This window comes from Brachyistius frenatus, unplaced genomic scaffold (genome assembly GCF_029030835.1).
Source record: "Brachyistius frenatus isolate BFR_SWC_R1_liver_20210118 unplaced genomic scaffold, ASM2903083v1 Contig_35, whole genome shotgun sequence".
Classification (NCBI taxonomy): Eukaryota; Metazoa; Chordata; class Actinopteri; family Embiotocidae; genus Brachyistius; species Brachyistius frenatus.
In genome coordinates this window covers 501,214-514,596 of record NW_027210634.1, presented here as the reverse complement: position 1 = coordinate 514,596, position 13,383 = coordinate 501,214, and the positions used below count along the sequence as shown (strand labels likewise).

General features: G+C 42.9%; 1 protein-coding gene across 2 annotated transcripts in view; it reads right to left on the bottom strand.

Moving 5' to 3' along the window:
• Positions 1–2,994: 2,994 nt before the first annotated feature.
• fibcd1b (fibrinogen C domain containing 1b) overlaps positions 2,995–13,383 on the bottom strand; it is a 102,386-nt gene continuing 91,997 nt past the window's right edge. For both annotated transcript variants that reach the window (XM_069700862.1, XM_069700863.1), the window contains 2 exons: positions 10,247–10,426; positions 2,995–6,975 (listed from right to left, as the gene is read on the bottom strand). In XM_069700862.1, the coding sequence (XP_069556963.1) occupies positions 6,710–6,975; positions 10,247–10,426 (446 nt within the window). In that variant the 3' untranslated portion in view covers positions 2,995–6,709. The remainder of the gene's footprint in view (positions 6,976–10,246; positions 10,427–13,383) is intronic.

Sequence of the window (13,383 nt, the reverse complement as noted above, 5' to 3'; positions counted from 1 at the left end):
AGCTCTTTGGGAAATGGACAAAAAGCATGCTACATCGACTCCAACTGGAGGAACACATTAAATTGCACAGGATAAGATATTTGCTCAAAATAGTCGACCAATGTTGTGTCAGCCTTCTCTGAGGGACCTCTGAATGAGGAGTTAAAATGGTATTTAAAACAACTTGACACAGCTCCACAAATAGGCAAACAACATTTGTGCTGCCAATTCTGCACTTTGAAGGGACTGAATAGACGGCAGAGCCAGCGAGCACACAGTGTCAAGACCAGACTTGAATGCCTCATGCATCTAGTGGCTCTCCAGAGATAGGAACCGAGTCGTCGACATCGTTTGCTCTCTTTTGAACTATGAATTGAAGAGCTAGATCACACGGCTGGCATCTTTCCTCTGTCTTTGTGCATTAACACACACACACACACACACACACACACACACACACACACACACACACACACACACACACACACACACACACACACACACACACACACACACACACACACACACACCCTTCTTATCATGACTCTCAGTCCTTCAAGGCAATTAGTAGGTGGACCACATTGGCCTCGCTTTTAGCCACACACAGACACTTAAAATTTGATCAGTGACAAGTTGCATTGTGCGGCACGGTTTTTAAAAACACTTGTGGGCTGTAGGAAAGATGCTCAACATTAGACAAATTTACTTTCCCCGCTACATTAATGGCACAAGATGTCGATTTTGCAACAGAACACAAAAGTTTCTTAGAAATCGAATACAGTACAGTGGTGATCCACGTGGATTGTTGGAGCTGCAGAAAGTAATATGTTTCAGTTGGACACAGAATGTAATGACACGACCAAAATATGTAAAGCAATAGACAGTAAACAGAAAGCAGCGAGGCAATAAAATCAGTCAGGCAAGAATAGAAAGCTAACCAGCTGTAGAATTATGGCATTTCATACATATACATAGGCAATACTCTGGATGTGGGTGTGGTAGAGAAATGGAAAACGAACATCATTATTGTTAATAGAGTGCCGATAATATAACATTTTAAAGTAATATTAAAGTTGAGCATCATTGTGGAAAAGCTACTTTCATGAAAACAAAGATGTATAGAAAAGAGCAGCTACCTTGAAAAACCTGCTAATTGAAAAAAAAAACGAGTGCTAACTGACGCCATGTGGACATACAGACATTATGGCACAGTAAATATACTACTTATACTCTAAAGTGTGATCTTATTCATATATTTTTATTTCAAAGTCTACATCGCTCTCCCATTTGGCTTCGTGTGAACTAATCACTGCTGGGAATTGTGAAGGAAGTGCAATTAACGTCCAACAGTTCATTTCATTTAACACGGTATCAATTATTGACATGCTGAGCTGTTTGGAATCCCTGTTTAAAGCTGAAAGGAGCAGGATTTGAAGTGTCTATTGCCTCAGATACGTTAGAGAAATTATCGAATGTAGAGATGCTCTGTCATTCAGAGTATGTCACGTTCCCAGCAGGTCCTCTTGCTGTTATTTCAGTTGTAGATCACAGTTCCTTAGGAGCTTTGATTCTGTTTAGATGGTATCTTGTAATACCATAAAGCATAACTCATCCCAGTTTTTTATTAACAACGGGTTAAATTAAAACACTGAGCCAAATTATATTTTAGCATCTTTCAGCTCATTGTTTTGGTTTGTCTCCTAAAACTTTTCTGTTCTGGTCTCAGCAAACTCGTTTTACAGCTGTTTTTGTTAAAAAAAACAAAACAACAACAACTAAACTTCCACGAAATGTTAACTGCACAATACCAGATAGGATAAGGGAAATGTAAAAAAACATTAGATTAAGAGTCAGATATTTTCCCTTAGGAGGTCGTGAAAACCAAACCAGCAAACAAGCAACTCCCTGCTATTGGTCACTATAATAACTGATCAAACCAAGTTAAAAAGAGGTTTAAGTGGCCGATCTGCTAAGCCGTGTTCAGACTGCCAGCCCAAATCCGTTTTTTTGTCATAATCAGATTGAATCCAGATTGATTTTTGAAAGTGGGAACAGCAAAAACCCACATGAAATGTAATTTTTGCAAACAGATCCAAACAGATCAGTCCGGATGCTCTGGTGACTCAGATTGGGTTTTCTGCATCACTCGCACCATGACACAAAGTGACGTCATTTTCAGAGGGAAAATACCAATGACCCCATTTTTAAATGCCTTCCCTTAGACTCACTTTTACTCAGACCGTTAATATGTTTAAGCTACATATAAATATGACTTGAAGCTTGGTCTCAAAAAAGCAGGAAACCACCCACATTTTATACGTCAGCTGAGCCAAAGCCAGTTATCTATGGAAATATTAAGATGGTACATAATTAAAGAGAAAACGAATTAAAAGCTAATTAATGTTCTCTGATATCTTCACTTGCCAACTTGTTTTTATTTTCATTCAAATCTTTTTACCAATTTCCAGGCATGTGATTATACAGTATAATCTTGTTCTGGGTGATAACTGCTCCACACAGGCAGACAGTGCTAAATCCTTTTAGTTGTCTTTAGAAACTTTTTGCAGTTCTGAGGAATATCTAGAATAACTGGGACATCATCTCAGAGCTCCACAAACAGAATTTAATTTACCTCCATTGCAATGAGTTTGCAGCAAAACTTATGTTATCCCAAACTCCAGCAAACAAAGGTAAAGCTATCTGGATGGCCCCAAAAGACCTATAGCTTTATTACATTCTGTGCCTGCTTCGGCTGCTTTTCAAAGCCAAGCGCATTCTGCATGCTACTTTATATTGCGGTTGATGTTCCAAAACATTAACGGGTTTCTTTTGATAGGTGGAAGTTCACTAAATGTTCACCGCTTGTTTCTATTCAGCTCGAACAAATCAGCATTTTTTTCAGATTAAAATAACAAACTCAAGAAATACCAGCCACACTCCTTATTAAGCATGCATGAAGGCGCTGAGTGTGTATGTGTGTGTGTGTGTGAGTGAGAAAACACACATTTCAAGGTGTTTCCCATTTATAAAATGTGAATGTTTATTAAATGTCGACAAGAACATTAAAACACAGTATCAAGATCCAGCAAAACAATCTATAGTACTTCACCAAAAAATTAAAGGAACGGAAAACAAAGTTAGTTCTGCGCTGGGTATGATGGAATGAGAGTACAGAGGGGAGAGGAGAGTGGGAACAGGAGTGGAGGGGGGGGGGAAAAAACAGAGCAATAAAGAGGATGGGAGTAAGGAGGCAGAAAGAGAAGAGAGGAGAATTTTGGAGCAGGGGACGGGGGAGGACAGGAGGGGGGTGGTGGCAGCAGAGGTTAAGGCAATTAAGGAGGTACACGGTAAGAAAGATAGAAGGTTTTGGAGACCTGGGGGATCGATCGGGAAGGTGCTGATGCTCTGTAATGAGCGGGATAACTGGGAACGATGAGAGCCTCTGATTTCACTCTTTTGTCATCTCTTCCATCAGGAGATGTCGCAAGCTGCAGCAGAGAGAGTGACTAGAAAAGGCATTCACTCATCAGAAAACACAGCGAGGGGGTTATGGCAAATAATACATGTCTCTACACTGAAAATAAAAGTGTGTGGGGGGGAGGGGGGGTGAGGTGGAGGGGGGGGGGGCAACATAGCATTAACAAATACAGTGAGCACAACGTTGTGTCGAGGTGAACGCAGAATTTGGGAGTGGGTTCTCAAGGTTCGAGGGTACAAGCGCAGTTCAACACAGTACCAGAGGGTGGTGTCCACTCTAATGGGTTTCACAATCACAATAAGTAATAGTTCATTATAATTATGTAAATCTCTCCGTTATCAACACAAATAGCAGGGGGGCGGGGGAGGCAAGTTGTACATAAGCATCACATGACTTCAAAAACACACTCAGCGTCCCGTCCTCTGGTCTGGCTCATGCACATGGGCATGTACACACACCAAAGCGTGTGCATATACGTGTACACACATAGACACTGTAGATGCACACTTGTGTACACACATACATATGCTCTGTCTGGCACAGAGACACAGAGAGAGACACGCACGCACGCACGCACGCACACACACACACACACACACACACACACACACACACACACACACACACACACACACACACACACACACACACACACACACGCACACACACACAGATTCCTTCTCTTTCATACAATTCGATTATTTCCAATGGGTCGCCATCCTCCGAGGTTGTCACACCTCATACTCTGTGCCGTAATAAACATCTGCAAGTGTTTGTAACACGTGTCTGTGCTTTGATGAGAAGAGGTGGCAGTGGTCCACCAGGACATGACATATGTACACGGCTGAGGTGCTGCAGAAACACACACACACACACAGCAAACTGGGGAGATCCTTTTTTTTTTTTTTTCCGAGCACCGGTGATGACAGGAAAAACTCACAGCTGTTCCAGTGTCAGAGGTATTCAGTGCAACATTGCTCGGCGCTACACATTAACTCACTGTCAGCTGGGGAGACACTCTTCAGCCCACATTCACAAACTGTTCCCCAAGTGCCGCAGGACTTCCCGAAAGCCAAGGAGTCAGAAAGATCGCGTATGTCCACGAAGGCAGCTCACGTGCCAAGAGGTTTCGAAATCCCTGTCATTATTGTGCCTCAGAAAAAAAATTTGTGCTGCGGATTTGAACGAGCATGTGCTTGAGGGATAATCACGCTCCTCCTCTTCACTCATCATTCAACCGTCGGAGCAGCTCAGGCCGCTCCCACCTGTCGGTCAGGTAGAGGAGAGGAAAGAGTTCTGTGAATACATATCGCTTCACGTCATTTCTTTTTTTTTTTTTTAAACCGGTGGATTTTTGTTAAGTCCATGTGCTTAAGTTCTCTTTGTGTTTAGCATAGTAAGAAACAGATTCACATGCTCTAAAATTCATACACACTGTACAATAAAATCTACAGATATTTTAAAGCTTTTATTACATCCCCCCAAAAAAAGTTGATTCACTGACTTTAAAAAAAGAAAGAAAAAAAGACGGAAAATCTGGAATTTTCCGCCCGTGTGTTGTCGTTGTGGTTTTTCTTAACATATTTCATTTTTTCCTCTCAGTTTTTTTTCGTTCTTTCTTTTTTATTTTTTTTTTGCTTGCTCTAGGCAATTTTGTCTTTGCCGTAACACACTGTAGAATTTCTACTCAAAAGAAAAAAAGACGGTAGTTGAGAGCGTCAAGTCTCTATTTTACAGCAACTTTTACTCTCTTTGCATGACAAGAGAAACTGTATCACACAAACAAATCCCATAATAATCACCCAGAAAGGAGAGAAGAATTACAAAACAGAGGACAAACAAGAGAGGCGGGAATGGGGGGGGGGGATGTAGCATTTCCTTGACGGGTCACACTGGACGGTTCCAACGGTCTATTTTAAAATGGTTGACTGTGGCTTTTCCTTTCTAAAACAGCACATACCCTTCTGGCTTTGTTTCAACTACTTAGATGGAGAGAGTGAAGGCATGCCAACCATGCATCATGTTTAGTCTGTCTGTGCTAAACATTGTAGTCAATCGAGAAGCTCAGTTGAACTCGAGACAGGAAATTGATAGTGTTGGAGAACTCTATCTGTCTGTCTGTCTGTCTGTCTGTCTGTCTGTCTCTCTCTGTCTGTAGACACACACACACACACACACACACACACACACACACACACACACACACACACACACACACACACACACACACACACACACACACACACACATATGCACATTCACACGTGCGCACCTACACACACACAAAGTGCTGGGTTACCATCTGCGAGTGCTCCATCAGTTGGCCAGTACTCAGCTGGCAGGCAGATCAGACAAAGTGCCCAATATGCTCCCTAATGGTCCAAGTCAGATGAATGAGATCCTCCATTGTCTCTTTTTCTTTTTTTCTTTTTTTTCCAATCTTTTCTGCACCTCCTCTTCTTCCACTTCCTCTCTCGCCTTTGAGTCACTCTGTCCCCCCCACCCCCTTTTTCCTTTCAACCAATTTAACTCTTGTCAAATTGTTTCCTCCGTCTCCATCTCATTACCTACGGGCCCGGCACTTCTTGCCCACTGCCCTGCTGGGTCTCATTCACACAGATCAAGGATGTAAATGTGACATAGTGCACCACTGCGCTGTCTCTTCTCACAGGTGAAACTTCCTTTGTACGGGGAGGGAGGGGGGTCTCCTGTTCATGTTTTCTGAAGGGTTTGTCTTTTTATATTATAAGCGGAGCAAACCCTCTCCAATTCATAGATTATACAGCAATGGGCAGTGAGACTGAACCCCAGTCTAAGTGCCGTGTCAGCACAGATGGGAGGTCAGAGTTTCATGTCGAGAGAAAATCACTGGTGTGTGATTCTGCAGGGGATGGTCGGACCACCATGTCAGACTGAATAAAGCTAGCGCAGTGGGCTCAGGGCTCTGGTATGCTGTTTTTGTGAAGTGAATGATACAAAAAAAAAAAAAAGATAAGGGCATCACGGTAACAGAATGGGACCACAGGACGGATTGTATTGGCCAGCATGACGGTGTATCTGAGTGATGGAGGAATAGGGGTGAAGAGGAAGAGAGACATCACGAGGCGAACAGCAGAGTCAACTAAACTCAAAGAGGTATGTTTTTTTTTTAGTGAACAAACAATGTCAAGACATGGAACTCCATTTAGCTGTCAGAAAATTGTGGTTTTGTAATGTTTCAAAAAATGTCTTCCTTTCCCTGTTTTGTCAGTTTCATTTATTCTCGGGGTCACGGGTGGGGCGGATCTTTATCTCGGAGAACTTGAGGGAATACTGCCAGCCAGTCCAGGAGGACCACTCGATGCCATCGGCGTAGGAGGTGTGCTGACCACGCAGGTACTGGCCGTTGAGGTTGGAGGTGTGGCAGTTTCGGTACCACCAGGCGCCATGGTAGAAGGAGGCGCAGTTATTCTCCGAGTGGTCATTATCCCGATCTTTGGTGGTGAACTTCATTCCATTGTGCTTGAGCAGAGAGTCACCTAAAATTTGGAAGGAAATATAAACGTGTCAGTACGTACAAAAAGTAGGATATATGCCAACCTGGTATGACACTAAAGCGTGTAAAACACTCACAAGTCCACTAGAGAGCAGCGAATCAGTGTCACTGCTTTAAGACAACAAAACCACGTGGAAAACCAAATCACATGTGGTTAGGGTTACGCACCAAAGTTACCTTGTTTTAAAGAAATCCATGTCGCCTTCTACCAGACACTAATACTGCGTTCATGGGGTCGTATTCGCTGTATACGTGTGAAGAATCCATAGAAACGGCGCCCTCTTGTGGTATTCACGAAGTCGGAACTAAACATTTTCCATAAGCCTCGAGTTAGCAAGTTGTGACGTCTTTGCTAACATTTACGGAAAGGGCAGACACCAAGGAAATTCATTATCTTTGGATGTTAAGCTAATATATTGTAATTTGTAAAGTTCATCTTCGTAACTTCGATATTAGCCTTCTCAAGAATCTTCCCAACGGCCTCATCTCTTCCCTCTGTGCCTTTGCATTTCCTGCATTACATGACCGCCCCCCTCGTTAGCTTGCAAAATTTTTAGCCTCTCTGGCTTCTAGACTCCGTCCACATTGCCGTTGCCTAGCAACAATGATATTACGACTCAAACACTTAAACGCCAAGCATACGGTGCACACAACTTCCCACGTTGTAACCACGAGCTCTCGAGTTCCATCTGAATGCAGCATTAGCCTGACCTCCGGGGTGACAGTCCGCAACGGATGCCAGTAGCCTGCCCCTCCTACGTCCTCGAAAGGACTGCACTGCTTTTCTACTTCGCTAGATAACCTCTGTCACATGACCTGTCTGATGTGACTTGTGTCTACTTTTCACGTCGCGGCGACAAATAGGCTACCTTCAAATAGACACACTGCCTTCGAGTGGACTGGCCGGTGTATTGCATACTTTGCTGTGATACTGGGATGTATATGGATGTCTGTTTATGATGTGTATTTGGCCATTAATTGAATGAAACAGGCTCTCATAAACAAGAGCAGCTGGAAGATTAAAAGAAAAAAATATATAAACAACAGCTTTTGCATTTCCTTTACATCGTCCACCAGAATAGCCTTAGATCTGAAAAGAGAAACCAGTTATCAGACATACTCACAAGTGATTAGCTTTAAAATAGCCCACAGCTTTTTAATTAATCATTTGAATAAACAAAGAGATGAAAGACAAAAAAAAAAAAAATTAAGCACCGCAGTTCTCCAGGGTATTTCTTTTCATTATCTTAAGCGGGACGTCAGATGGCTTTGTGGGCAATTCATCACAGGTTCTGTGGTGACCTTTTATACTTTACACTTTTCAATAACACCCATCAAAGATTTCATTAGGATGTCTATCAGCGAATGGACAAAAAAAAAAGTTTTAAGTATTTTTGTAACCGGCACAAAAAGCATTCAAAGTAATCCGTAATAACCAATGTGAGTGGAATTCTTTCCTGCGACCTGCGGTTGTGGATATGACAATGATGTAAGACCACTGCAGGGATGCGGCACAGCCAAGTTGCATCACCTAAGTGCTCTTAATCACGGCCTGGGCGGCAAGTCTGATCCCCACAATCAAACTGCTGAGCTGAAAATATCTCTGACTACATAAAGATTTCTCACTGGCAAATTCTCTCCCATCGATAACTGCTTTGCAAGCCTCCGCTCTAAGAGGCTCACGAGTAAAATGAAAGCAGTGTTTTGCAGATACTGCGGTAGACCCAAAGATTTTTTTTTAGCAAATGGATGTTCAAAGAGTGCATAATGTTCAATATACTCCCCATACCTTCCCTTCACTCTCTGCCCCTTCCTTTCTTTTTTTTAAATCAGGCTTCACACTGTGACCAGAGGTGGATAGAAGAAGAAAGCTGTGAGCTGAATGAGAGACTGCTCACCAGCCGTCAGGTGATGGCTATCAGCTCGTCGGGGCATCAAACAGCCTGTAATTGCCCAGGATGAGGCCGCCCAGCTCCTTACTCTCACTCTGTCCTACTCTACTCTCTATTTGGCACAACTGTGGTAACCACTCAGTGGGAAAAAATAATTTGACAGGCACGTCTGGTATTCATGTTGTGTGCCGCTTGACGTTAGGAGAAAATAAATAGCGGGGGAGGAGAAAGGGAAAGAAAAGAAAAAAAGAAACAGCTCAATGGTGTCAACAATGGGATGATGTCCAGAGGGTGTATAGAAAGGCAAGGGGGGGAAAAAAAACAAAAACAAGAGGCACTTAAAGGCTCATTTACAAGGCTCTGGATGTCACCTTGGTGGCTGGGGGCCGGCAGCCTCCTCTGATGCCCATTAAGATCCAGCTGCTCCCGGCCCAAATGAGCACCTGTCAGCTGATCGGAAAGCGGCCGCAGCAGAGCAAAAATACTACTAATAATAGTACCTGGAGGGAAGCTGACGTGGGAGCGTGAGCATCCTGAGAGAGTTTGAATACCCTTAATTTGACTGGGTTCAATACCCCAAGAGGCAAAATGAGTTCAAGGTCAGGCCACGAAGAGGACAGGCCAGGAGCATTACGGTTTTTTTTTTAGCAGACACCATATCTGGGCAAAAAAAGCTGTTATACACACAACACATTTTTCTTTCCCTGTTTATTTTTTTATTTTTATTTTTTTACTCTCTTTACCGCTGTGCCTCCTGTGTCCCTTAGATATCTCTATCCTCATTTTTATTTACCTCTCCCTCTCTCGCACCTGTCCCCTTCGTTCCTCCATCCTAGTTTCTTTCACCTCTCCTCCTTCCTCTCCGCATGTCTTCCACCGCTGCATCTCTCATATCTGTCCCCATTCTCTCCGTGTTCTCGACGCCACGCTCCCCAAAGGTTCTGTAAAGTGCTTCTTCATTTCAACGTCAGGTTTTATGTTTATGCTGCAGGTCAAGCAGTGCAATTAATTGGCAGTAATTTAATCAAGGTGACGGGTAGCTGGGTCGGATCTGATGGTTGGTGGGGTGGTGGTGGTGGTGGTGGGAGGGGGGGAGACGCACAGACGCAGACACTAGTAGTCCCTCACTGTCTGCACGGATTAACAAGTGGACACACCTACTGCACTGTAAAAATAACGCACTATTATTCTACTCAGCGGGCAGAATGCAGGAGGAAGGTGGCTCGAGGTTCACACGCTGCTGTTCGCAATTAGGTAGGATGAAAAATATGTGCAAAACCAAAATAGATACTAATCAAGAGTGCAAGCACAGTACGTCTTGCAAGAAAAGTCTAACGAGTTCCTTTTGTGCAAAGTACATACCTGCATTGCCGGAATAGTCTCCCACAGTCAAAGGGTATCCATCATCATCAGGGTCCACGGAAAAGAGGCCAACTCCAAAGGTACCGTACTGAGCAAATGCTGTGCTATTTTCAAAGTCCTCCAAGTCGATACGCATCTCATAGTTCCCCTGGATGGACAGGGCATGGATCTGCTTCAGCCCTGCAGGGGGGGAAAAAAAGAGCAAGATGAGGACCAAAACAATCCATTACGAAGTACTACCGTCGTTCTCAGCAAACAATATGAAGCTATTTCAGCAACCTCTCAACGCCTCACATTTTCCTGGAAGTAAAATGTAACATGGTTTTTGTCCCACTTAGAGTCTCCCCCCTCACCCTCCTACTGCTTATGTGGGGATTCTTTCCAGAACAAGATTAAGAGTTTCTTTTCAAGTGTGCAGAGTGCATTACTGCTCCCAAAGCTGGAGAGACCAGCTGAATGAATCCATCAACGTATGTGATCTTAAATTAAGTAATTACACTCACTACTAACGATTCTTCACAACGGCATGCAGCTGAAACACAAAGCCTCACTTCAAGCAGCAGTGACGTCACCAGTTGGTTTGTGAACGGCCGTTATGAAGCCTCGAGTTCGGAATTTGGCCGTCGCCATCTTGCTAGCGTGGAGCGGTTTGGAGAAATTTTATTGACTGAGAATTTTATGAGACGTTGAATGGGAGTCTATGGAGCCGGAGGCTTTTTGGAGCCAAGCTCTAGTGGCACCCGGTGGTATTACAGCTTAAGGCACTTCCGCATTGGCCTCATTTTTCAGAGCTACGTCCATTTTTATATAGTCTACGGTTGAACCATATAGTTGGCCTCATCAATGCAACATACTCTATTAGAACTCTATTGACCATCAATGTTCACTTCCCAATACTAAACACATAAGGTACCAGTTTATGTTCAGTACCAATTTTCAACACCGGTTTTCAGCCATAGATGGTGGGAATACTTTTGGGCAACCAAATCGTGTTACAAAATGTTGGCGCTGGATCGGATCAGTTGGAGGGACGGTAGCACCAAACATAACCAAATTCCATTGAATACCCTGACGTAACGATCGTCTGTTTGTCTTTAATTGCTTTGAACTCTTCATGACATGGTGGAGTGTCCTGGATTTTTTTAAACAGAAGCTGAATTGTGGATTTATAACCAAATGATTATCATTCTTCCAAAGGAGGAGGTATTTATACCTCGTAAAAACTCAACTTAAAAGTTATAATTTTATTATCCAATAAAAAAAAAAAAAAAAAGGTCAACAACATCTCTGGCCTCCTCACAATAGAATTATACAAAATTATAAATTCTGCGCTCCAATTAGTTAGAAGTGTTTGAAATTGACTTCATTCAAAACACCCCGATAAAGGATGAATATTTAAGCTCTCACTGCAGCACTAAAGTAATCATTCCAATTCCCTTCAATTCTGATCTATGATGAGAAAAAAAAAAATCCTGCTCTACTCTCAGGGTATATTTATGAAAATTGTGATATAAAGGCTGAAAGGGGTAATTTGATGTTCTGCTGGAGGAAGACAGGTGTAACGTGACTTCATTAGTGCAATTATTCTAAAGCAGGAACACATAAATACATGTAATTGCACATGCTGTGCAGTTTTTTCGGGTCAAAACTACTTTGAGGAAATTCGCTTGTTACCCATCTGTAACTCCCCTTTTGATTACATGCATGTGTTTTGGTCCCAGCTCGTTAATGTCCAAAATTTCATGGGCGATATACCCTTGATTAAAATGTATTTGCATATCAAAGTACATGTCATTACTGTATCCTCAATTCATTTTTTGCTTTTGAGAAAAAAAAAACCTCTTTGCCGCCTCAGTTTGTGATAAGATCATGTTTGTGTCACTGTACGTTTTCATAAATACTTGAAAACATGTTTCCGCTCGCAGTCATGACTTAAGACAAACTTTTTCTGAAGACCACTTCATAGACTTGCAGTACACATCCACACGTCTCAACTATTTCAGACTCGAGTCTGCCATCACTTCATCGGATGCCCCGAACTGATCTTTTAATTATTGCTTAATCCTTTAGAGAGAGTGTGTAAGACAGAAAAGTGCCAGAGGGAAAACAGGGTTTCCATCCCTTCTTCCTTGCCCCCTCCTGCTCTATGTGTCTCCCCCGCTGTGTCGGAGTGATGCCGCTTCCCAGGGCAGGTTTTTGTCTCCCCGGTTGATCAAAGGTACAAGAAGAACCGTATGTCGGGCAAGAGAGAAGCAGGAAAGACTCTACCTGGGTCCGTGGAACAGAAAACACAAGGCAGGAAGACAAACAAAAGTGAACAATATCTTCAAAACTCTGTTGAACGTCCTCCCTTATGCCTTCAAATGCACCCTATAGCATTACGATGCATATTTGAGAGAATAAAACTGGAGGAGAATGAATTTAAAGCGTGCGCCGATGGAGAAGCTTCAAAGGCTTCACAGGTAGGAGTGAAGGTTGGCTTTGGAAATACAGAGAGCGAGCTGTTGTTTTACCGAGTCTTGTAACGTGACTCAGAATCACCATGAAAGCAGCCGCGCTAGAGGAAGGAAGGTGTTTTTATGAAGCCGAACACTGTCATTTTACCTCCTACGGCAATCATCACCTTCGCAAATGAACCTCATTCACTTTTTTAAAGCTTACAAACCTCAAACTGACTTTCGCCTAATTTGAATTCCACCGTTGTAGAGAATTGCACTCTGAGAGTGCCTCGTCTGAAGTAGAGGGCTAATTTGATGACAAACACAGCTGAAAGAACCCATTATTATTCCGAGACAGAAGCTCGCAGTCTGGACCCAGGCAGTTAGTTTGGATTTAATCTAGCCCAACGGGAGGTTGATCCCGGTCTTTTCATTTTCACAGTGGATCAGCGAATTTGAGGTGGAGAATCAGTCATTAACACATTCATCGGCAGGTAACTTTATGCATTTCAGTTCCCCTGTTAATTTTTTATATGAAGAGCATAATATGCAGAGAAAGAGACACTTGGAAATGCACACAAAACGCAACACATTTGCACACCCGCCTTCAGAGAAACAAAAATGGCTCATTTGCAGAAATAGTTTTCGTGTCATAGCCCTTTGAGAAAAAGTATCAATCCACACAAACACCTCAGGGAA